At 48.6% G+C, this 26,147-nt stretch overlaps 1 protein-coding gene across 1 annotated transcript; it reads right to left on the reverse strand.

Annotated features, from left to right (window-relative positions):
- Window positions 1–4,399: 4,399 nt before the first annotated feature.
- LBH (LBH regulator of WNT signaling pathway) lies at window positions 4,400–15,256 on the reverse strand. Its single transcript, XM_042824758.1, has 3 exons — window positions 15,146–15,256; window positions 14,818–14,920; window positions 4,400–6,804 (listed from the first exon to the last, which is right to left on the reverse strand). Exons 1-3 carry the CDS (start codon window positions 15,169–15,171, stop codon window positions 6,613–6,615), a joined length of 321 nt encoding a protein of 106 aa, XP_042680692.1. The 5' UTR covers window positions 15,172–15,256; the 3' UTR covers window positions 4,400–6,612.
- Window positions 15,257–26,147: the final 10,891 nt, after the last annotated feature.

The following is a 26,147-nucleotide window of genomic DNA, read 5'->3' on the forward strand; positions in this document are numbered from 1 at the left end:
TTTTTTTTTTTGGTTTTTTTTTTTTGTGGTGATCAAGGAACATGAGATTTACATGGCCAAACTCAACACAGTATGCATAGGTCATCATCTTCATGCTACAGAAACAGAGGCTCGACACATGAAGACACAAATCCTGTAAGACAGGAGCACAAGGGAAATGAGGGGTGAGGTTCAGCTTCAGTTACCTGAGAGCCAGGCATGCAAACCACCTGGTTATCTAAATCTCTTTATTTAGAGCCGGAGGACCTCCAAGAAGTCATTCTTTCCAGATAGGCTGTTAACATGAATCATCTTCTGGAGATGTTTACCTCCTCTGTGGAGTACAGGAAGAGAGGAAACAATTATCTCAGGCTAGACTCTCAGGCTTTAATTAAGATGAAGGCAGTGTATGATGAGCCCAGTGCCAGGACATGAGGTGCTGTTGGTGCTTGCAGCTGGGAGCTTTTCTGTCCTCCCATGCAAAACTCAAAGAAAATATCTCTCCAGAGTGATTCTTGATTTTTTTTTTCTTACCAAGTGTCCTCAAACTTGACAGCTATTTCATCCAAACTCTTCTGTAGACAAGTGCCCGAGCTTTGTGAGGAGAGAAAGGAACAGAAATCTTCTGGAAAGCGCTGACCACTCGCTTCTGTTAGATGTTGTATTTCACAGATGTGGCCAAAATATTTTGCAGAGGTCAGTAGTAGTTACAGAGATTTAGGTGTTTGGATGAAGTAAGGTAGAGCTCACAGAGGAATCCTTTGCCCCTGCAGCAGCAACAGACAGTACTGGGAGAAACCAGGGAGGACACTGCTGGCAGCGCACACTGGGAGAACGTGGTCTTTCCAAAATACATGGGGCAATGCAGAAAGGCCCTTGGAAGGGCCAGAACACCCTGGGTGTGTTCAGTGGCACACAGCAAGGCTGTCTGCACCCCATAAAAGCACCTGCAAGCCCTTGCTTTCGCTGCAAACAGATACCCAGAGCAGGCCCCCGCTGGGAACTGGTATCTTAGTGCTGCACATTTTGGCAAACCCCATTTTAGCTCAGCTGAATGTCCCACAGAGAGACAAGTCACAAGATTCAAAACTACAAAGATCCCTTGTCTTGGTGCAGAGGATTGTAATCGCGGTGCAGATCAGCCTGGCGAGGCGGACAGACCCCCAGCAAAACCCACCTGCAGAGTGGGTTTGTGCACAAAAAAAACTTCTCCAGCACCTGCTGCAGCCCCATGCCTCACCCCTCCTGCGAGGGTGTCAAAGGTAATGCTGGAGCATTAAGGGATTAAAGCCATTGCTTAGAAGGTGGTGTGGATGGTGACAATCTTCTGAGGCATGGGAGGAGGGAAGAGGGGGCTGAGCGGCAAATCCTGCAAGCACACTGCTTTCTGCGTGCTGCAAAGGGTTTTCCTACACAAGGTTATTTGCAAGGGTGCTTACTGTTTGCAAGTGCTGCAGCTTCCACGGATGCCTGGCTCCAGCCAGCTCACCCCCACACCACAGGACACTGGGAGGGCACCATCCCATCCCTGAGCAGGCGCTGTTTGGAAGGGCTTCATCATCACCCCAGAAGCAGCAGCCAAGGCAGAGCCGCCAGCTACAGCACTAGCAGCCACCCCCATGGAAAAGAGTCGTCAAACACAGTGCAGGAAGGCCTACACTTGGCAAATATTTGTCGAGCTGATTGCAGCCCGCCTGGCTCAGGCTGCTGGATGCAGACAATCTGCGGGGAAGATTTTCAAACGCCTGAAATTCCTCCACCCTCTTTTCTTCCATGAGTGCAGCTTGCAGCCAACTCCACCTTTGCAGAACTGAGAGCATCAGCCTGCAGAGCCTGCAGGAGCAGCAGCTTGCAGCAGAGCCATGGGTCTGACCATGCAGCTCCCAGCAAACCCAACAGCCACACAGAAACTCGAAGCACGGGACGCCTGGGCAAGCGGCGTTTGCTGCAGGGAGTGCTGTGGGAAATACCTGCCCACCAAGCTCACTGGTTGCAAAAAAAAAAAGAAGTGTTGAAAATAAAAGCAAGGCAGCTATGACATTTTCATGCGTGGCTTCTGACATCCTCTCCCTCTCGCACATTTCACTTCCTTGCTTATTTTTATCAGATGAAGCTGATGGTCTCTGCTACAGTAACAGTGTGGTTACAGTGCTGGCAGTGAACAAGTGCTCAGTGCATGTTTCCTTTGTGGCTTCCCTCCCCGCTCAGTGCTCCCACCCCTCAAGTCTCTTGAAATAGTGTGTTTGACATTGCCATCCCTCATTTGTGACTGGGCCTCTCATGCCAGTGCAGCGATGTTGGGCCTGAAACTGCTTTTCTCCCAGCTGCAAACAATGCTCATAAGCTTTTGTTTTTTGTGATGATCACCTCACGTGTCCTGAACAGGCACCAGTGCAGCCACTACACCATGTTTAGCCTTCAGATGAGATTTTGCTCCCATTCCATTGATGGGAAGAGCCAGCCTGGCTGACACGCTCTGGAAGGGCCCAGGGAACAACCGGGGGAATTAAATTCCTTGTCCTCAGCTTCTGCAAATTTCACACAGCAGTATGAATGGGAAGGAGAAAGCCTAGACCATCTTCACTTGACTATGGGATGGTGACACTGGTTCTCCCGCTCACAAAGGCAAGGAGGAACATGGTCACAGCAAAGCAGGACCTGCAGTGAGGAGCTGTGTTGGATTAGTCATTACCCTCCACATGCCCTAGTGATAGCAAATGATCTTTGTTGCCCTGCAGAGCAGTAATTTCACCTACCCGTACCAAGATACCAAAAGTTCACGTACTCAGTGTGTCTCAGGTGAGAACATGTTCCAATAAAATCAAAGAAGTGGATACACACCAAAAATAACAAGTGTTTGGGAGGGGGAATAGACTGTGATAAGCAGGACAGCAGTACACAACTTGCTGTATCACCACCTGTAATTGTAGGGCAAAGTTGTGAGAACAAACACATGAAGTTTGAATAACAGCCAAAGGCATTGCTTTTGGTGGGAGAGATGAGGGTAAGAACAGAAAGAAATTGCTATATATGCAAAGAAAAGTCCTCACACCACCCACAATGGTGCCTCAAAGTGACTCAGGGCCACCCGTTGCATCACCAAATAATTTTAATTTGGTGATGCATTCCAGGTAGACCATAACAGATGGATCCAAAGACCAGAAAATACACGGACATCTGGATCTGGTCCTGGACAACTTGCTCCATAATGTCCTGCTTGAGAAGGGTTAAACTAGCTGACCTCCTTAAGTCTCTTCTCACCTCAACCATTCTGTGAATTAGAACCAGTACCTCATCCTGGAAGTGCTGCAGCTTCTTCTACATAAAGAAAAGGACTATACCCATGGAAGACTATAGTTAAGGCACACCTTAACTAGAGGATGATTCAAGAACAGGGGAGTCAATCTCCACCCACACTGCATTTTTTTCTATAGCATAAAATACCCACAAGGGAATACAATTCATCTTTGAACTGTGGGGTTCGTGTTGAACACACTCTCAGCTCAAGAATTAAATCTGAGGCCATTAGCATATTTTAGCCATCCATCTCATTTACATAGGCAAGATCAGAGCCCGTTACTTACCAAATTATAGGAACTTCTCTCCAGGTATCTGAAAGATATGAGTATTCCATGGTATTTGCTTATCACATCATTTCAGGGGATGATTTAATCCCATTAAGTATACAGCTTGAATTAATGAACCCTAGTGTGGTCAGATTTCCTACACCAAACAGGTTCAGAACCACACTCAAACACAGTTTCTTCTAGATCTTCCTCTGACAGCACAGCAAACTGAAGCATGCAACTACAGGTACACTGCAAAGCGTAAGTGATAGAGCTGTCCTCTAGACCCAAAATGGCCAAACAGACAACATACATAGCTTGGCTGAAGCCCTGACAGCATACAAGGCAAGACATCTTCACACTTGTTGCTCAGGGAAGGCAAGATGCACAGGTACTGTACTACTACTAAGCACAGCTAAGAATAGCTGCAGCTCTTCATGATTGCAACTTCATGCTCTGCAGGGTTAAGTCAGGACATTCGATATGAATTATAGATATAAATTTATAACCTTCATAGTTATAAGATATGAAGTTATAAAGATAGCTAAAATGAAATTTTGGGATAGAAAAATTGAACATGTCTTTGCTGCACAGCAATAAGCAACTGTAGGAAGATGGAAGGCAAAGATACTGCCCCGTGCTCCCCAAGCTGATTTGGGTTCATGATTTCATAGAGCATGCTCTGAGGTGAGCACAAGTATCTCCAGGTTCAAAGGACAGCCTCGACCTGACAGACATCATACTTCAGGATATTTATGTTCACCCTGCAAATCAGCACACCTCATAGCAGAAACAAGGACTGGTAAGGAAGGGACCATCCAAACCCATCCATTAGTAAGAACAAAGCCAGTATGTTTGGAAAGCATTTTCAAACTTTATTTACAACTGTCACAGTGACAAAAATGTAGTTTGAAAAAAATGCTAGCTTCTCCCTGAGGCTCAAAAAGAATTACAGAAATATAGAATGTATATCCTACAACAGGAGTAGTTTTACTGGAGTGCTTTGTTCTTTAGATGCGTTCAACAAATAGAAATATACACAATACTTTCACAAAAGGATGCAGACAGAAATACACAAGTCTTTAGGGCAGACAGCAGGTCTTGAGTCCATGGATTGCCATCTCATTGCTGCCAGACGATAGTATCTTTGATATACAGCTTTGACTTGGTGGTACAGACTGAGAGTAACACTTAGAAATAGGACAATTGGCTGGTATACAAGTGTATAAGCTCATTCAGGTAAGACAGCAAGATTAGAACAAGTGTTACAGATACAACAGCTGAATCCATCAGAGAAAGCGGTATCACTACATGATGACCATTTGGTGATAAATCATCCACCCAGACAGGCAGGGAGAATATAACCAGGCCTGCAAGGCTAGAGACCAGCTGCACTGCGGGAACACTGAATTTCTCCTGCTTTCCTATCTGCCTGAAACAGTTACGTAGAGCTGAGAAGTTATTGCCATTATGTTTAAAACACAAGCAAGACGAGACTAAAATGATCCTGCTAGTAGGTTAAAAGCAGTTCCTGACCCCTGCCAGCGTTCAACTACTCATGAGGTATTAAAAATACAAATACACATGTTCAAATAGATTTTAAAAATGGAACCTGTTACAAGCAAAGGAGGGTGGCATTGGGATTATTATGAAAGTTTGGTTAAGGCCTTGACATTTCTTTTACTCTTCTGTGACCCCGGATTTGGTTTAGGTAGTAACTGTTCTCATCCTATTCCAAGAGCAGCTGGCTCCCTGAGCTGGCCCACAAAGCCACAAGAGCATCACTTTCCAGGAAAATAGTGAGTTACCCCACGTGGCACCAGACTTCCCTCCCCAAACAGAGACAGACTGCTCCCCATTGGAGCAGGATACCATGAGAAGGACCCAAACACAGACGTTACAGAACAGTCTGCACTCCATTAAACACCCACAAACAGCTATCTCATCCTTGCCACAGAACAGACATCTTGTTCCAGGATGCTCAGGCTAACACTCCCCAGAGAGCTCCCTTCCACCTCCTCACTGATAATCCACACTGTCTGGTGTTCAGTGTTCGTATTACCTCCAGTCTGGCAGTGTTCCCCTTCTGCAGGTCCCTGTGCAGGAGCAACCAAACCTGTCCCCAAGCCCACTGACCAGCAAGTTGAGATATGAAACCTTACAGCCTCAAAAACACTGAGGCAAGCAGGTGCAATCCTCACCCTTCAGCTTTGGGCACTGGAACAAGACAAGACCAACCACAGTAGCCTTGGCAAATAGGAGAGAAAAATCCATGTGTTCAAATCTACATTAGTTCATGCTGCAAATGGATGTCTTTACATCAATTCTGCACTACCTCAAGCTAACTGCCTGCAAGATCAATTAGGGCCTTGCAGCAGCAGAGATGACAAGCAGCAGCCTAACGTTTCCCTGCAAATACAGCTGTTCAGCATTGAAAGGTCTAAAGGCAAACAGAGGGTGAAAAGACAGCTTTGGGAAAGTGACTGGTACAGGCTCAAGAGCGAGAGCAAGAAGCCCACTACTCCTAAGGATGCTCACTTGACCCTAGGAGGTGCTGAACTGGGGAAAGCTACAGGTCCCTCAGCACTAGAGCATTTTGTGATGCTTTGCTACAAACCCTTCCACCTCCAGACACAGAAAATGGAAGCTTTAGGAAAAACAAATCTGAGATGACCACTCTGTTCTCAGGCTTCTGGTCAAAAGCAGCTCCCAGCTGAACACTGCTTTGCTTGGCTTCCCTCTGCACTCCCCATCCCCAAGCTCCCCCCTCCAGCATCCCTCAAGTGGTCACCCTCTGCCACGTGCTTGGAACTTCACTGCTGCCTCCACCTCAGAAAAATACAGATAGCGATCTCGAGAACAGCAAACATTTCTCTGCGTTACATCCTTCCTTCCTCAGAAGGTCTGGTGACACCAAGGGCTTCAGTTCTCAATACAGAGAATACAAAAAAACTAAAATCTTGCAGGTGCAAAGTTGAACTTGTCTTTTCTCTTTAAAAAGACTTTCAAAAAAAGTGTGGCTCTTCCTTCAGAAGGGTGCAGTCCCTTGCCTTTCCTCAGATGCCATTTATTGCTCCTTGTTGTCCTCCTTTGCATCTTCACAGCTTTCCTCCTCTTCCTCCTCCTGGACGAGGAACTCCTCAGGCGGCCATCTCAGCTCCCCGCTCTCCACATCGCCCTCCGTTGGCTCCACCACGATTGAGGGCAGGCGGTCCTTCAGCTTGCAGTAACAGTCAAAGTCAGAGGGATCGGGGAAAATCTGAAAGAGCCAAGAAACAGCCTGTGAGAGGAGCTGCTCTCAAGCAGTCTTAGCTAACATCCAACTCTCAAAACTTGGTTTTCAGGGTGGACTAGTCTGGACACAGAGTACACAACTGGGTGATGGGAAAAACCCCTCAACTTCTTAGTAATCGCTGAGAACTTGAAATCAGCACAGCCCAAGAGGCTTTCAAAGCACACACGTTTGCTTGGATAAGACTCATCAAATAGGCACCTGCTTTGGGGTATTTACTCAAAAGCCTCACCCCCTCCCACCACAGCTTTTGCATGAATGCTCATGTGTTTGCAAACTGAGCTATCTCGATCTGCAAATCTGATCTTTGTTTCCTGCTGCCAGTGAAGCTACACTTGTGCTCCAGGCACTGCTGCCAGAAGGAGAAGGAGGCACAAGGTAGCACAGCACCAGAGCAGGCCTCACCCTCACAGTAAGGGGCTGTGCCTGGTGTTACTCATAGGCAGCAGAAACAGTCTGCATGAGAAGTTCAGCTGCATTCTGGTAGTATTCTGCATGCTACAGCTACTATCCATCAGCAGTGAAATTCAGCAGGAAGATGGTCTGTGGAATTGTTAGAGACTGACCCGAAGGTCAAAAATGGGACCACGTTTCTTAGGGCTGGAGGTATTTATGGCCTAGCTAAGAATTACGCATCCCAGCACAAAGTACAAGGACCTCCTTATCCCCAGTCCCTCAAAATGCAAAGAAACACCTCACCCCACCCCGCCATAGCAGCAGCATCAGGGCCCATACCCACAGGTAGTGCCATTGGGCTGCAGGCTTTGATCCTTCCAGAAAATAATGCAAAAATATAGGTACAGGAAAAGCTGCACTCAGCCGTGCTGGAATGTTAACAGTGGGTCTGCATAACTAAATGAGAGTGAACAGAACAGGAATGCCTTGCTAGTGGAACTGCTACAAGCCCCACCTCATCCTGAGAAAAAGCATTCAGTGACAGAACCAGTTCCCATATCAGATCCCCCAGTTGGTATCCAGAAGACTAAGCAGCTCTATTTCAGAACATTTTATCTGCATATCCATTTTCCATCATGGGTGCATTAAAACAGCCTGAAGAGGCTTATACCAAATGCTTTTTCCTGGAGGTGCAGATGACATGAGGAGCCACGTACTATGCTTTCTCTGAACACCATCTGAATTCATCCAAGCCACAAGAGCATCCTTGCGGAGAGGGGCACAGCAAACCTCACACTGGAACACTGCAGTTAGATGCTCCTTTGGGAGCAAGAATTCACCTCTTCTGATCTTCGTGGTTCCAGCTCCAAAGCAGGTTCCTGACCCAGAAGCCTTGAGCATGAAGCACCACACTCCTCATGCCAATCACACAGCTATCCCACCAGCCTGGGAAAGCCTTACTCAAACCCCACTCCATCAACTTGTTCTTCAGCCTAGCAACTATTAATCACACTGAAAAGCTTTGTAGGAACCAGGTTATCAACTTGAAAAAGCCAGGCTGCTACTTAATATAGTCAGGCAGGGTAACTTTGGGAGCAGACGCTGAAGAAAGTGACTCAGTGCACAAGTTGCCCTTGCACACTGCCACTCTCAGGATAAGTGAGACCAGAACAGTTGCTTGGAGCTTTATGGCTTTTGAGCCAAACAAAGGCAGTTTCAGACACTCAGTACATTACTGGAAGTACAGTCAACAGCTCTAAAGCATCAACTTGATATCTCAGCTCAGGACAGGAAAAAAAAGTACCCTTGACATTACATTGTTTAGAAGGCTGCAATGGAAAAAGAAGTGTGGTTCAGGAGGTTATATAAGCTGATAGTGTCATGAAAATAGCCTCCTGTGCAAGAAAAATAGCAGTCTAATAATTAAACTAACCTTTGGCTGCTATCATTTTAAGCACATTGGGTCAAATTGGAGCAATTTCTTTGAAAACAGTCTGACAGGTGGTTGTTTTTTTTTTCCAGAAGGTAAGCAGTCATTTCCTTATTAAAAAAAAATCCCTAAAACACGGCGTGCAGCTTTTTTAATAAAAAACCAGCACAATCTTATCTCAAATAGCTGCAGGACAGACCAAACCCAAGAAGGTCAAGATTTTTTCCACTAAGTCATGTCTTTTAATCGTAGAGGCAGCATGAAGCGAGATGTTGCAACTACATTTTCAAGGGGTGTGGACCATCAATGGAAAAATTATACAAAGGCAAATTTCCTAGCATGTGACAAGCAGGGCAGCACTGCTGGCCAAGTACAGGGACTGAAGGGAAGTGGTTTGCAGATTAAGACTTCGTTTGCACATCCAGGGAAATGGGATGGAAAAGTCTCCTGGGTCAACCCCAAAACAAGCTGAGTTGCAAGGCACTTTTTACCAAGATTAGCAAGCACCAGCTTCCCATCAATCCACACGAGCGCTGCCATGCCGCACGTCACTCCCATGAGCAGAATCTGCTCCCTCCCCAGGTTTAGACAATGGGAAGAAAAGCTTCTGGAGAAAGCCTGCAGTGAGTTCCCCCCAAGAGTGCAGCAGGCACAGATCTTAACTGCCAGCTCTGCACCCTCTCGCACTGCAGCCAAGACAGCCTGGCTGTGGAAGCATGCCTAGGAGCTTCTCCTCTTGCATTACCCAGCTCACCCACATGGAAAGATGACTCTGCATCTCCCCAGCACGCAAAGAACACAACCTCCTTGTACTTATCAGAGTGAGCCTACTGCTGACCTACCTGTCCCCAAATGACAGCCACCAACCAGCTGTTTGGGAAGGCCAGCCAAAGGCAAGTTCAGAAGCAACTCAAAGATAGCTCCCTCTCTTCCTCACCCCCTAATACTGCATGATGGCTGCAATGCTTGCACATTTCCCCAGCTCTGTGGCATGTCACAGCTCCCAGCCCATGGCAAGAGATCTGACAACTTTACAGTGTAAGAAGCAATATACACTTGTGCTCTGCTCAACACTGCTTCAGGCTTGCGGCAGCAGGACTGGTTTTCATGGGCCTCTCCAGATGAAGTTCTGGAAACTCCTACCTTTCAATATAGTGAGAGCACTGAAAAGCAGTACTTGAAATGAAAGCTTGAAATGATCTGCAGAAAGTCATGTTTGCCTCCGTTTCAGATGATCTAGCTCTCCTATCCTCAAATGAAGTCTTGGCAACAGGAATGGAAAGTTCCCTTGGCCCTGGGGAGGCTCATAGCCCCTCTGAGCATTTGCAGGGAGAGAAACACCAAAAGCAGGAGAGACGTCAGACAGCTAAGGAGATTAGTTCAGAGCTGCTGTAATCCAAGGGACACTTTTATATCCAAAACAACACCCACCTGTGCTCTCCATTCCACACCAAGAGTTAAAGTGCCTGCCTCCCCTCCTGTAGAGGCTGAAAGCTATTTCAGTTATATTGCAGGGAAACTAAGGTAAGAAGATCTTTCCAGATTGTGTTACTGTTTGGGGGAAAGTTTTACCTCATTGTGGTATTACTAATACAAGACACAAAGGTCTGCACTGAGATGCATACCACTTCAGAGACAGGATATACCCTGAGGTACACACACCACCTCCCCTCCCAGTACCAAGATGTGAGTTTGAGACCTCTCCAGCAGTATCAAGTTAAAATTCTGGTTTCTGATTTGAAATATAAGTTCTTGAAACTAAATTCTGCTGTCACCAAGAGGCACAGCAAGCTCCTTCCAGGAAGTATTTAAATCATCTCAGTGCCTTCTGCAGAGGAATTTTCCAGCTAAGAGAAGCAGCGCTGCTAAGTTTCACTCATACAGTAGTCATGACTTGAAACTGAGCTCCATCTAGTTAGGAACACAGCGTGACTCAGGTTTATGAACTATGACAACTTCTCAGTCACAAGCACATCTTGGGGGACAGAGGCAGGGAAACTTCAGCAGCATAACATCGTAACAATTTTCCATTAGAGTAATGAGACATCAAGTAGGGAGGAAAAAACATGTGCTGAGGTGTTACCATGAGCTATTTGTCCTCAGTTCGAATTTCAGCACAGCACTTCTTCCTACACAGAATAGCTAGGAAGGTATTAGTTTGAGCTCTGCTCTTTCCATATACTGCTTATGCCTTCAATAAGGGTCCAAGACCCTGGAATAAGCATTAGCTCAACCTGAAGTAACTGAGCTAACTGATCTTGTCTAGTAACCGTGCTACGTGGAAGCTGAACAGGTAAAGTTATCCTAAACATTCTGAATTCCACAGCCTCTGAAGGCATCCCAGCAGTGGTGAGTACCAGCTTCCACACAGGACTTCTCTGAGAGAAACCAAGGTGTAGAAGTGCCTCACAAGCAAACAAGATGAATCTCAGCCTCCACCCATCACCACCAGACCCCAGGTCAGCCCCATGTTGCTCCCTTGCAGGCCCCCAAGCCATTGCACTACTGCTTTCTATCTCTCTGTTGTTTGCAAAGTAGAATGCTGACAGAGGTGTTGCACACTGATGCATCTCATGTCCCTCAGCACTGCAGTTCCTCAGGGGCCAGCAAAGAAGTTGCACTCACTAACACCAATTCCCCCCAATAATGCTGATGTCCCAGGCCTTTGCCATGAACACCGGATGGGGCAATAAGCCTATTCACCTAGATTCAGTCAGTCTGACGTCATTCACAGCTAACTGTGGCTGTGATTAACCCAGACGGATCCCAGCATGATGCGATCATGACTTAAAGAGCTCAAGCTCCCCATGACAACCAAGTCCCAGCTGATGGCCATGAGGCAAGCTCAGCCTCTTCATGCCTGTCTCCCAAAAGGCAGGCCGAGGTCCAACAAGATCAGCCAGTCAGGCTGCAGCAAAGCAGCATGCTCAGCTTAGGACACAGTATTTGCTTAAACACTTCACTGTTCACTGAGCACTGCCGTGCTCAGATCCACTTTCAAGAAATAAGGCAGGATCCACATAGCTGTTTTGACAACATCAAGTCAGCCTTCTATCGGGCAGCAACACCCATGCTGCTGCAAGATGGCATTAGAGGACAAGCTGGCATAGTGCTGACAGGCTTTTCAGAGAACAGGTCTACCTGGTGCTGAAACTGCAAGCAGAACATCAGCTCCAAGGGGCAGGGAAATGGCCTGGCTCTGCGGGGACCACCAGGCAGGAGGGGCACTGAGTCCTCTGTAGGCACATCTGCTTGTAGCAGGGGCATCTTGAGCCATCAGCTGCATTTCAATGAGTTTTTTTGTTTAGCAGTCTCATGGGAATTATGGGATATCTATTAAAGATCCAGAAATAGCTCTCCACTGCAGGCACAAGACCCAGCATGACATCACCTCCTCAGCTGCATCTTCTGTTTTGTCTGTGCCTCCCTGCTCTCAGACTCGCATCCAGATTTCACCATTCATTTCCACCACCTTCAGTGGGCTCAGAGCAGCTTTACTTTACAAAAGAAGGAATAAAAACTGCTCTGTACTAAAAGGCTTTGAAGTTAGCACATCAGCTTGCAAGCATTTGGCACACTAACTGGAAAAAGGTATCCATGCCGAGAAAGCACATTGTGCAAATGAAACCACATACAAATTACTAAGCCTACACAGACAACTCAGTTATCATAGGTATGAGACTTCTGCAGTTCAGGTTTTCACATCACTGCAGCCGAGTCCAGCCTAAAGAACACCAGGAAGCGCTGCTGGGGGATGCACACCTCCTGGGGATGTATAAACACACTCTGGAGTGTGAGCAAAGGCAAGGAGTGGGCAGGAGAAAAGCTGACAAGCCACAGGTTCCACCATAAGGAACCAGTGAGACAGGCAGGAGCCCTGACGTTCAGCGAGCATCATGGGGTAAAGAAATCAAACTGCTAAGAGTTTACACTCTGGAGGTGTTGGTTTCCTCTGTTTACTTCCAAGGCTTTACTAGGAAAACAAAACTACTTTAAAACAGTAATTGATAAGTTAGGTCACAGATCGTTCTCTGCACAGCCCTAAGGGCAGCAAACTGAAACCCAGTTTCATGTCATCTCTGCAGCAGAACAAACCCAAGTTCTACTACACGAGAAGCTTTGGAAACTAAATGCTCACCTCTCATAGTTCTGGATCCACTGTTTTGTTTCCTGTAACCAACAGTGGTCACGCTCACTGCGAGCGCGCTGCTCTGCAGGTGGGTGAGGTAAGATGCTGCAGCTTAGCTCAAGCCTCAGCGCTGGAGCAGTCATGCTCTGTTAGCTCTGTCTGGTTTTAAGTTATTGCACTACAGCCCTCAGACCAGCATACCATTTTTCACGTACCAAATGCTCTCCATCAGCAGCATAAAGCAAGAAGTGCCAAACCCCAAGACAGAACAGTGTTCATAATACTATTTGCATTTGATTTGTCCTTGCTATTTTAACTTCAATTTTCATCTGCTTGAGGATGATTTCAACTTCTCACAGTGACATGCATTTTCAGCCATGCAGTCAAGAGGAAGAAGGTTGCAACCCACTCTCAATCTTCTTTGCACTAACCTGATTTAGAGGCAGACCTCATCCCCAGCCCACACACCGCCCAGCAGCATCTGCCCTCTCAATACCCCAGGCCTTTCTGCCATCAGTTCAGCTTACAACAGAGCCAAAGACTAGAAGGCAGTTAGCAGCTCCTGAGAACCCCATGACCACATCACTGCAGAGAACGGATCCAAAACAGACAAGCCCTGCATAGATGCAAGTTGTTAGCATTTACAGCAAACACCTTCAGGTTCTGATGGTCCATCTGAAGCTGAAGAAGTTTGCTCTCAGTTCACCCAAACAGACTCCCTGAAGTCATTAGCACTAGGGGAAAACCTCACTGAAACAATCCGTCACAAATAAGCAGGACACCCCGACTGCCTCCCACTGCACAGTCTGGATAAGAAAACCAACATCTGACCTGAGTGGGTTAGATGCCTGCATACAGTATACTGTTTAAGACACTTGTTTGAATATCTGGCAAGACTAGTGCAATAGCTTCAACTTTCACAGCCATTCCCACTGCTACACACATTCTCTATAGCAGAGGAAAGCAAGGCCATATGCTTTCCACTAACTCAAGCACTAAAACAGAACTGCTATTTCCACATACAGGCAATAAACTAAATTACTTGCACTGTTCAGATAGAGAATTTTGACCAAAAAAAGCAATGCAGTCCCATTTCCCCCCCTGCAGCTTTGGCTTCTGCCTGAGCCATGGCCCAAAGTTCTGTTGATTTCACGCCTCAGAGAACTGTTGCAGGCTTGTAGCTCATTTTTTCAGACATAAATATGCAAGTGTACAACAGCACACCCAATCTGAATGCCTCCACAGAACAAATGCCTTTGTGCAGGCTGTGTCACATCTGCAAATGAAGAACTGCAATCTGCCATGAGGAGTCACCCTATGCAGAGTAATCAAGTCCTGCGCAAATACAGCTCCTATGTTAAACTTCACCAACAAGTTTCCTGCCAGGATAGGGAAACTCAGATCTAGTAGGCAAAGATACACAGCTCACTCTTTGATTGACTGGAAGTACTGAGGCTGAAGGATAAAGGCTGGAGTCAGAGATCATCCCTTCACCTCAGCTACAGACTGAGAGGTTAAAAGCTAATTACTTTAATCACCAGTTGCAGAATGGATGCAGCTCATGCCTTCAGGTACTGTGCTTGCACACCTCAGGGCTTGTCAGCGCTGTGTCCAGCCTCATTGTATCTTACAATAGACTTAACCCTTTCAAGCAGGGGGAAAATCAAGGAGTAGCTCGGAAGATTTGAGTGCTGTACAAGCAAGTCCCTTTTGCTGCAGACAAATCATTTGCAAGCCACGGTCCTAGAGACCCCAGCAGCCTCGCAGCTTGGTGTCTGACATGGACCCTTCCTTAGGGCATCTCCTCTCCCACTGCGCCTCTGTGCGCACCCAACAAGCTAGGGTTCAGGGACTTCAGAAACAAAGCACTCTGAGCAGATAACTAAGCGATATTTCAGACAAATTGTTCCAGCCAAGCAAGCACTGCAGCTCACTGACCAGCCCTTACTGCAGGACTTGCTGTTACATTTACCAGAGCGAGCCCACGTTCCAGCCCAGGCAGCTCTACAGGGGCTCGAGCGCTCACCTGATACGAGAGCCCATCTTTACGGGGACTGAGTCCGATCTCATCCATAGCCGGGCTGCTCATCATCACTTCGGTCATCTCGGCTGATCTCAGGTAATCGGGGCTGGAAACAAAGGACAACATTCAGACCACCTCAGGGCTCCGGAAGGTCTGAGCGAGGTTTAAGCGGCATCAGAGCGGTCCGCGAGCCGCGATCGACAGCAGCAGCAGCATCCGGCCGCTCCCTCCCCGCCCCTGCCCCCATCCCAATCCCCCGGGCAGGAGACGGAGCGACGGGGCTCAGCATCTCCGCGCCCCCCGAAACGGGCAGCAGGCAGCGCCCACTCACCAGGGCAGGGGACAAAGCACAGACATGAAGTCCCGGCGGAGGCTGCCCACGCCCTCGGGGTGGCGGCAGGGCACCGAGGCACACGAGGCTGCCGGAGGGCGGGAGCTGCGCGGTACCGCCGAGCACACGGCCACCACGCGCCGCACCACCGCCTCCCTCTGAGCCCCGCCGGCAGCGCCGCGCCGCCTTAAATAGCCGCGGGGGCGTGGCCTCCTCAGAGCCCGCCCCTCCGCATGACGTCAGCATTTTCATGAATGGTTTCGGCGCGCCACTCTCAGGGGCGGAGCGCGGCGGGGGAGGGAGCGCCGTAATGCGGTGCGGCGCTGGGCGCTGTGTGCGCGCCCGTGCGGAGCTTTCGTATGCGCGGCCTGCCGTGACTTCGTGCCTTTGTGCCACGCGAGGGATGTGCGAGCTGCGAGGCTCGCGCGTTGCCTTCAGTTCTGCTCCGGCTGCACTCAAGGCTGCAAATACACGTGTGCATGCAGGCATAGGTGTGCTTGTTTCCTCTGGCAGGATAGTGTAAGCTTCTTAGTTTTGTATTATATAATGATGGCGTATGCGGGTGTTTGACATCAGGCGTCTCCTTCCCTGTGCCAGATTATTGCCAGTCCCAAGGAGCTGACCCAGCTCATGGGAGCTCAGGTGGGCATAGGTGAACCCTGTGGGTCCCTCTCATTGCTCTGCTGATGGGCTCCCTGCCAAGAGAGGGCTCAGCCTGCAAAGCACATTTCTGAGGCTGAGCAATTGACATCCGGGCTGGAGGGAGCTCAGTTCCCTCCGATACGTCACCAGGAACAAACCTGGCTCAGGCCCAGTGAAGGAGCTTGAGGGTCATTACTGTTAGTCCTCACTTTGGCAGGAAGCCACCGTGAGGCTCATCCATATGATTAGCCGTAGGTGCATTAATTGTCCTCTTGGAAAAGGGCTGAAGCTGGAGAAGTGAGATCTGCCCTGGCTGAGGTGTGCACCAGCAGCACTGCAGCTGTACCCCATCTTTAAGAATGCTTCAGGGGAAGTGTCTGTGTGCCTCAGAGATGTGGGGTCCTCTATGAGGCAGGAGGAGTTCCTGGTGCAGGGAAGTTGTGTAGCACAACTGCACCCCGTGCTTGTTTACCTTGTCCAAAAAGGTTGGAAAAGAGTCAATTTTTGCCTTTTGTTTTCAGCCACTTCTAGGAAATGGAGCCCAGCATCACCTGATTTCTACTTTTTTTATCTTCACCCCCAACATGCTCATGTGTATAATCAATGGATATCAAGATGTTACAATCAGAAAATAAACAAGAGAGTTAGGCGAAGTGGACTATGATAACAAGAGAGAATAAATGGAAGGCTTACCCTTATGCTGGGCTCACCACAAAACACCAGAAGGAGGGATCTCCAGCAGAGATCCTTCCCCACTGGCAGCCAGCTCTTAAATAGGTCTAGGACGGGTGCAGCCTGGCTCCCCCCCCTTCCGGCAGCACAGTGAATTGCCTTCACCTGTGCTCCTCTGGCTGACTCACAGCTCGCCTCAGGTGATCAATCAGAGGTTCAGGCCGTGACTCAGTAGTTCCCATACACTCATCAGATCCCTGTTTCACTGCTGCACATTTTTGCACTAAGCACTTGGGACCTGCTTGCAGTGCAACAGTATTCAGTGCATTTACATTCATTTGAAGGGAGATGGTCAGCTCTGGGGCTGATGGCACAGTAGCTATGGGGTCATCATCATCTTTGACATCCCAGATCCCCCACATCCACACACTGCAGTATCCATCTGGCCATCACAGGTGCCATGACACCTGCAGTGTCACTTCCATCACCTCCATCCAGCTCACAGGAGCTCATAGCCTCCTATCCCCCCCTAGTCCTTCAGGGAAAGTTTCTTAGTGAATAAAATATACTCTTCCCACTTGGAACTGAAAAACAAAACCATGGAAACATTGGAACATACGAACTGCATGCTGCCCCACGTGGCACCAACCCCTTCCTCCTGACATTTGCTGAAGGGCATGCCCTATTTACTTCCTCAGAAAAAAAAAGTAAAAATGAAAGGCTGTCACTCCTTCCTTTCAGCCATTCTCTGCACAGCATTGCCTTCTTCAGTGACTTCTGGCCCGTGCTTGAAAGAAAAAAGCAGTCCTGTGAGACCAGTTGGGAGCAGTGAGCCAGGAGGGGCTGGGGGGTGAGTGATCCTGTGTGCCAGAGCCCTTAGGCTTGTCCTGATCAATAGGTGTGGGCTGAAGGCGTTTGCTGGTTTGGGACCTTTGCTGGCCCAGCTGTGGTGGGTGAGCAGAAGAGAGCAGAAGGGAGGATGGGATGGAGGACACAGACACACCACTGGTTCGAGAACACAGAAGTAGCCATGTGATGGGCCCATTTTCCACCTGCCTTTCCTTGCTTTTCTTCTCTGTTGCTTATGAGAATGCATCACATGAACACTCCGTCCGTTCTGGCCAGTGTTTCACCCAGCACCCTGGGTTTGGATGTTCTAGCAGGGCAGGATCAGGCCTGAAAGCAGGGCTTGGTGCTCAGCGAGCCCTCACTTGGCTCATATATGTGTCCCGCTAGCACCTCCTTCTGGTGCCTACTGCAAGAGGCATCATCTCTGTTCTGCTGAACCTGGCACTGCTCACACCTAGCGCAGTATTTCTGTGTCACACGCACAGATGATAATATATCTAAAATGCTTCACTGCAGAACTTGGCCTTCTGAACCTTCAGGGCTTGCTCCGTGCTCACACCAACACGGAGCAATGGGCTGCTCTCCGCTGCCCAGCGCAGCCCCAGCAAACAGGCAGCAGACATGCAGCAAGGCCTGGATGCAGCAGGAATGCAGAAGGGCAAATTAGGAACAAAGTGTGTCTGTGTTGATATTTACATTCTGTCAGCGTAAATGAAATGCGTTTTGGCCGGAATCGGTGTATGGAAAATATCTTCATTTGAAAAATTGAATCCTTTACTGAACCACTGCCCTCCCCCTTTTCGCTGCACTCGGGTTTTATTTATTAACGGGTGTATTTCATTACCAGCGTGTCCCACTGGTGCTTGGCTCCCTGCTCACAGGCAGGTGAGGCCCTGTGAGGAGGCCTGGTGCTGCAGGCCTGATGGCATGTCACCTTGTATGGCAGCAGGGCCTGAGAGACATCTCTGTGTTCCAAGAGAAGGAGGCAGGACCTGAACCAAGTGTTGGGAAGGCACCAAAACGGGAGCTGAGGGGAGATGTATTGCTCCTATGTTTCTTGTTCTTCTTTTTGCATGGAGAGGAGACTCAGTGCAAGTCCCGACGGCCGTGGTGTGCCTGGATTCAGGGAGCTACTCCCAGGCTGCAGCAGTGCCCATCACCCTGCTTTGCATGTGCACATGTGCAAGAGGCGGCACGTTCCCCGTGTGCAGGGCTCCATCCCAGATCTGATACAAATCTCTTACTGATGTCTATTAAGTCAAGCCATGATGCTCAGTAGTGACCTTAAGTCTGACCCACATCTGTCAAGGAGCAAGAAGTAATCCCATGAAATCCTCAGCTTCCTACTTATGCACCAAGGCCAGTTATCCCGTGCCTTCTGCCCTGAGAGCCTTCTAAGGCAGATCAATGCACTAGCTGCATCTAGAGGGACACCAGGAATGAAGAGCCAAAGTGTTTGCACTCTGCAGCCTCTAAGGATGCTCTTTCCTCTCTTTAGGCTTAAACTGACCCCAGAGGGAGATGATGTTGGTGTAAAGGACACTGTCACAGCCCGACCCAAGGTGGATGTATGTAAATTTGTATATTAATGTACAGAACAAAGTTCTGCCGTGCAAAAGCAGTGAGAAGAAGAGCAGATTTCTCTATGGAGAACTCCTCTGTGTTATTTTAGTGGAGAAGACTGTCACCGAGTGCTTGGTGCCAGCAGGTTTGTGGGTGGGCAGGAGTCTCCCCAGACAGAGCCTCAGCCAGCACCAGCTTTGTCTTGCAGTTGGGGTGTTTCTGCAATACCGAGAACTATTGCTGTGGCTCCCTTCCCTGCCTAAAACAGGCACCCTGCTGCTGAGGGCATAAATTTCAGACTCTACCAATGCTGTGGCGACTGGCACTCATCCTACTAACCACCCCTCACAGCACTCTGTACCCCCTCCATGGGCACTGCCAATGCCACGATGCAAGGCTGTTCCTGCAGGGGATTTGCCCATTAGTGTGTGCCAGCCTGTAGCAGCAGGCACAGCTAAGGGCAGGGACTGCATTCTCCTCTGGAAATTAGAAGTCTCATCACCACGGGACACAGTGGTGCCAAGTGGGTTCAACAAACTGAGCCAGCAGATTCAGGAGGGTGAGCATTTGTGGTGACATGGACCAGGGATGATTTATTTTATGGTAGTCTGAGCTACTGGACCACCACCAACACCAGCATCTCAGTAGAAGCATGATGCTCCCAGCACCACGGTGCACCCTGCTTCTTGTGGAGAGCCTCATCCAGCAGAGACCCGCCAACAGGGATGCAAGGCATGAGGGTGCAGCAGAGCCACACAAGCCTTGCTGTGGGCTGCTCAGTAGAAAAGCAATCACACTCCATCTAAAGGCGTGTTATTTAATCCTGGGGGACCAACAAGGGGAGATCCAAAATAAACAACATCTGTGCATTCACAAATAGGAAATGGAGTTGCTTTCATGTCCTGAGCCTGTTGATTAACCAGTGCTATTGTTTGGCTTGGCTCTCACTGCCTGGTAACTTGGAAGGAAGGTAACTAAAAGGGATCGTTTGGTTACACTCCCTAAATCTGAGTGTCTTTAAATAGTGCATGAGTTTGCAGTTTGGCTACAGAGGACTGATGGGAAAAGGTAGCAGAAGAGTGCAGATGGCTATCAGAAGGGAACCTGTGTTTAGTCTGCTTGTGCCAGATGGGAATGGAAAGTTTGCTCCCTTGCCAAGTGTTTAAAAGAGGAAATAGGATGTGATATTGTGCCTCCCACTCCTTTCTCTCCCCTGAAACCAGCACGCTGCTCTACTTCCACTTGGTGTAAAAAATAAAAAATGCAGCTTGGACCACTTCAAGCCTCGACATGGCTAGAGAGAGATCTCATTCCTTTTTAATGTGTGTATTGTATAGAGATGGACAGAACAGTATATTTTTACACACAACTGATCCAGCAGTACGCAGCACCTGTCTGCCAGTCTCTCATATTACTCAGCACAACAGAAATGAAACTACAAAGTTCCAAACTGCAGAGATGCCCTGCTGTGACCTTCCTGTCTCCGGCCAGCAGGAGATGGACCTCTGCTACAGCCCCACAGTAAGACTCATGTCACATATCACCTGGCTGAGAAACCCACCTGTGAGACAAACCACAGTCTCTCTCCTCAAACTCCTGTGATTTCTCCTGGCTCGTAGAGCTCTGTCCTTCTGGAGGAGATGGAGACTGAGATAATAATGGGATGAGGGCTCAGCAGGTGGTTTTAGGACATGTTGGGGCTCACCCCAACCCTGTCCCACTAGCATGGGCCCTGCAGCAACCTCAGTAATACAGTGCATCAGTAAACATTCAGGTTAACCTTGGAAACAGCTCATGGTACTGAATGTCATGAATCACCACTAAGAGCTTTGGGCAGAAGGGACCTCTGGAGATCTCTTGCCCAGCTCGTGCTCAGAGCAGGCTGACCTGCCAAGCAGGCGCAGTTGCAGAAGGCTGGTGGAGCTGAGTTCTGAATATTCCCAGAGCAGAGACCCCTCAGCCCCCCCCAGCACCTGCCTCTGCCACCTTCCACTGCCTCACCAGACACAAAGTGAATAATTTTCTTGCTTTCTAATCAGAATTTCCATTTTGTATCTGCTGCCTGTTGCCTCTTGTCCTCTTGATGTGTACCTGAAAGAAGAGTGTGGTACAGCTCTTCACCAAGCCTCCATTTTAGATGCTGGATGATGGGAGTTAGATCCCTTCCTTTACCTTTTCTTCTCCATACAGAGCAGACCAACCTCTAAGTAACTTTAAACAATGTCCTTGCTGGTTAAGGAGAGCTGTTGAGAGCCATATGCCAAGCTCAGATAGAAATGCAGAGAGCAGCAGCATCGCTGCCAGGCACAGTTAGGCACGGGCTGAAGAGCAGGGTGGGATGCAGGATGGGATTCAGCCTTGGCAGTCGTCTCACTGATGCAGACACTTCCCGCAAACCAGCTTGCAGAGCTGTGACCTGTGCTGCATGTCCTTGGTCACCTGTCAGCCCACATTACCGGAGCTGTCAGCCCTCTGCAACATGAGTGTGGGGTCACAGGGGCTTAGGCTCAGCAGCCCCCCCACCTGTCAGCCATTCCAAAAGCTGGAAGAGAACAACCCTTCCCAGTGCCTCGTGACAGTCGGGATGATCAGGTCTCAGTAAAAAGCATCTGCCAGTGTGGCTTGCTGCTGGCTTTGGAAGGAGATCAAAAGCTTGGCAACAATGGCACAGAAATGTTTTGCATACAGTAACACTCATTTTCCAAATTTCTCATCTCCCAAAAGCAATGGGGCAGTGCCATCAACTGGTGGTGTGTTTAGTGGTCACACTGAAAGGCAGCAGCACAGAAAGTTGGGAGGACAATTCTGACTTTTTGGAAGTGAAAAGTGAAGTGCTTGAGCTTAGGAAGGGTGCTGGGAAGGAAGGCAGGTTCATCTTCAAAAGCCAAGCTCTGGGTATAGCACAGGGCTAATAGACAGCAAGGAGAAAATCATGGAAATGCCCATGTTGTTTGCTTCCTTCTTCTGCATTCGTCTTTTGATTACTGCAAAGTCTCTGAGCAATAGTTAGGAGTGGACACATTGCAGGAGTTCTCAGATCTAATTGAGCTCTCTTGAATATAAACCATTTATAACAACCTTTTGCAGGAAGAAAACACAACGTACTCTACACTGGTTCAGCCAAGAATATGCTGTCCTGTGGGCTGATTAGTTCACCTGCAGCACACCACTGATGAGCAGCAGCATGGAGTCTTTTGCTCCAGTAGGCAAAGGATTACGTGGCTTAAACCTGATCTCATTACAGTAGGAATTTTAGAACTCTTCAAAACAGGAGTTCTAGGCTGCTGGGCTTGTGTCTGGGTGCACAGAGTATCTAACAGAAAGGAACTGGAGGAGACTGGTAGGAAGGTGTTATCCTCTCCTGTGTGCCTGACTTTCAGAAGGCAGTGATGCCCCTAGCCAGTCCCTAACTGAAGAGGATTTCCCGGTGTGTTTTTGCACCAGAGCTCCCACAGATGCCTAGAAATGCCCCTTTTGGCTTTCTGCTTGTCTAGGGCAGGAGCACGATGCTAGAGCAGGGAGCTGGCCCTGCCTGACACCCAGGCTTCCCTGGCTAACAGATGAACAGAACTTGGAGGTATGGAGACACCAATCATTGATCCACTAAAAAGGGTTGGCTTGGACTAAAGCTGCCAATCTAAGTCAGCACAGAGTCATAGCAGGATTTCAGACAGCAGGGTTAAAACTGAATACAATGAAGCCCTTGTGGCTGGCTTCAAACAAGGCCTTTGGGGGAAGATTCTTCATCTGGCCATGACAACCAAACCACCAGCAGTGTTCACTTTGGATGAATCTAAAATGAACCAAGCTGACCTTCTTTTCGGTTTGATTAATGCAATGAAGAATTCCATTATTTATAAATAATAAGCTGAGCTGTGCTGGGTGCCAGCTTGACCTGCTGCTGCTGCAGCCTCAGCCCAGCTGAGATCCCCAAGTTGTCCTGCATCCCAGCATCTGAGCCCCACAGCTCACATGGTGGCACACTGACAGCATTGGCCAAAACACCCCGGTTGCAGCTTTACAGGAAGGAACAAAGTCAGCCTGGGGCATCCAGAGTGGGGATGGAGAGAAGAAAGAGCCACAGTTGAGTCTTATTAAAATTACTTTAAAATGCTGAAAAGGCCAAGGACTAATGGGGAAGAGGAGAATTTACAGCTTTGCTTTGAGCCCTCATTTCACTCCTCTCCCCTTCAAGCCCTCCTCCTAGCAGCCATGTCCCTGCTGCCAGAGCCATGGCATAAGAGCCATGGACTGAAAGAAGCAAATGAGCAGCACCAGAGCAAGTGTCTGAAACCCAGACACCAGGCTTCCTTAGGGCCTGAGGCCTCAGTTATCATTTGAAAGGAGTAAAAGCTGCTCGTTGTTGTTTCTCTTCTCCCCTGGCATAGGCTTCTTTATTCTTTATAAGGAAAAATCAGCCCAGCTGAGTGCGTTTTACAGGGAATGGCCCCCAGGAGGATTTTAGACCCTAAGGGAGAAAAAAACCCTTAAAACATTCAAAGCTGAAAAGTGAACCATTTGACAGAGCCTCTGCGATGGTGGCTGCTGACAGCAGAGGGGGTCCTTGGGCTGTTTTTCCTCCACCTCCGCGGCAGAGCCCGGCGTCCGTGTTTGGGAAGCAGTTGAAACGATGGACCCGCGGAACAGCTCTTGCCTGGGATGGGGTCTGCGGGGGCATTTTGGCCCATCGGCCCTGGCTGGGAGAGGAAGGTCTCACCCTCATCCTCAACTGCAACCAAAGCCCATCTCTGGCCACAGGTACCCGCAGTGCTGCTCTGAGCAGAGCAGGGCTGTGCGACACAAGCTGTGTCCTGCTGTGCAGCACACCATGCCCAGTGCCATCACATCCCCTTCCCTTGAAGACAGAGGCCTTCATGGCAAGAGGCAGAGCTGGTAACTCTGCACCTGTTATAAATGGCTTTAGCTCCTGGGGATGGAAGGTATTCTGTGAAGCTGAAATATTAAAACTACCCAGGATTATTCATTAAACAGCGGTGATCATCATCACATTTACTGTCAGATGTATCAACGTTGCTATTCTGCTGTGGGAGGGAAGGTATTTTTAGGCTGGTTTCCTAAGGAAGAAGCCCTGGGGTCACGCAGTCAATTTGTTTGTCTGTCTGTCCTTGCCGACCTGGGAACCTCCTGGCTCACTCTGGCTGAAGTTTGCACGGTGCTGGGAGCGAGTGTTGGCTGAAGGACAACATTTACCTCATCTGCAAAACAGGATGTTCCGAATCCAGATCTGATTTTCCACCGTGAGAACCTTGGGCAAATGTAAATTGATATTAACTTGAAAAGCAAACACAAACACGGGCTTATTATTTATCATTAAAACATCTCAAGAAGGCTCTCGAGCCCTAAAAGCAAAACTTTGATGCAGTATAAAAGAATTATGTTCCTGAGATGTATCACCTCAATAATTCAAACAGCATCTATGAAATATAAATGTAATATATTAATAAATTAAATTAAATTAAAGCCACCGAAAGCCAATTATCTTGTAAAAGATCTCTGATAGCTAAACTAATGAGATGTAGAGAGATTAATTTAGATCTCCATTTTAGGAGGTGATATAAATTGCTGTAATGCCGTATCCAGTTACTGGGTTGATATTGAGACTCGTGAAATACATCTGCAAGAGCTTTTAAATATTCAGGACAAAGTAGATATTAGAATGGCATGAGAAATAATTAAAAATTAGCTGTATTGTCACATTTCACGATCTGATTACATCTTCCAGTTTACAAAGCTTCAGCTGCCTCCCCAGGTATCAACCTGCAGGGGCTGGAGGGCTTACAAGCAGGGTTTTATGTGTTTAAATAGCCACAGTACACTAAATATTTATCCTCGTTGCACATATGTGGGGAATTCTTGCTTTTTAGGATAGCTGTGCTTGCTGGGGCATCACCTAATAGGTTTATTTGGCCATAAGGATGGTCAGTCATGCCCTGTGGTTCCACCTTCCAAAACATGTCACTGTCCAAATCACAGCTGCTGGCAGAGAGTCAGAGGAGGAAGTGCTGTATGGGCTGGGGCCTGCAGGACACTGGGCAGGCAATAGGGGATGCCGGCCACTTGCTGCTTCTGCCAGTGTGGAACTGCTGGAAACACAGCCTTTACTCCTCTGTTTCTGTTCAGATCAAAGCAATCAGATGGAGGGGAAACAGAAGGATCACGGTGTCACAGTGTATGCCTAAAGCCCCCCCATAGTAGTCTTGTTGCTCCAGAAGCAGGCCTCCAACGCTGGGTGAGGTTTCAGCTTGGAGGTCCATCATTCCTGGAGGTGCCCAAGGCCAGGTTGGATGGGTCCTGGGCAGCCTGAGCTGGTGAGGTCAGCCCTGCCCACAACAGCAGTTGGGGCTGGGTGGGCTTTTAGGGTCCTTTCCAGTCCAAACCATTCTGTGATTTTATGGTTCTACGATCTGTGCTTAGGCTGGGACTTGTTTACGGGGAGCTTTGTACAAATCTCCATAACTGTAAGAGCAACTAAAGGCCCCACGACCCTCCCCTATCTGCACTCAGGTCTGCTGCACCTTGCACTTTCCTCATTGAGCAGGAGCTGCTCCGGGCACAGCAAGCTTTCCCTGAGCTGCAGGAGAAACACAGTGTGGGGGTGTGGGCAGGGAGGATGGCGGGGCCTTGAAACCTCCAGCACAAGGCGATACCGACGGCCCTGGTGCTGTGAGCTGCTCCCCCGTGGAGCACGATGACCTTGGGGCCGTGAATGCGCTGGGCACAGCAAGGAATAAGTCTGGGAGGTGTGCACGGCCCTGCCAGGACAGTTGGGATGGATGTGCCCAGCTCTTGGAGCACGGCCCAAGGAGATCCTCAGGATCGGGTGTGAGTACAGCCCCAGGTGGGCTCTGGCAGGAGGGAGCAGGACCCCCAGCATCACCACACCGGCAAGGACAGAGGGTCCCCACCATCAGCCTGGGCAGCACTGTGGAGGGGTGAGTGAGTGCAGCTAAGGGCAGGGGGATTGGGTTTGATGCTGATAAGAATGGTGCTCTTTTAACCCTTTTCTCTCTAATATTCTCTTGTCGCTCGTGCAGCTGTAGTCAGGTTAAGGAGCAATCTTTGGCTGCGTTGTTAAAACCTTTAAGCAGACGAGCAGCAGGTTCGCCCCTGCTCTTGTTTCTTGTAGTTTTGAAGCAACTCTTTCTGTAAAGACAGAAATACCCTTAGAAGAGAAAAAGGGAAAAAAATAAAAATAAAAAATATCACAATTGAAAGCAGACGGGTAGCCTCTCTGCTCCTAAAAGCTATCTTTCCC

This window comes from Centrocercus urophasianus, unplaced genomic scaffold (assembly GCF_019232065.1).
Source record: "Centrocercus urophasianus isolate 14NV4802_14NV808 unplaced genomic scaffold, USGS_Curo_1.0 seq_10, whole genome shotgun sequence".
Lineage (NCBI taxonomy): Eukaryota > Metazoa > Chordata > Aves > Galliformes > Phasianidae > Centrocercus > Centrocercus urophasianus.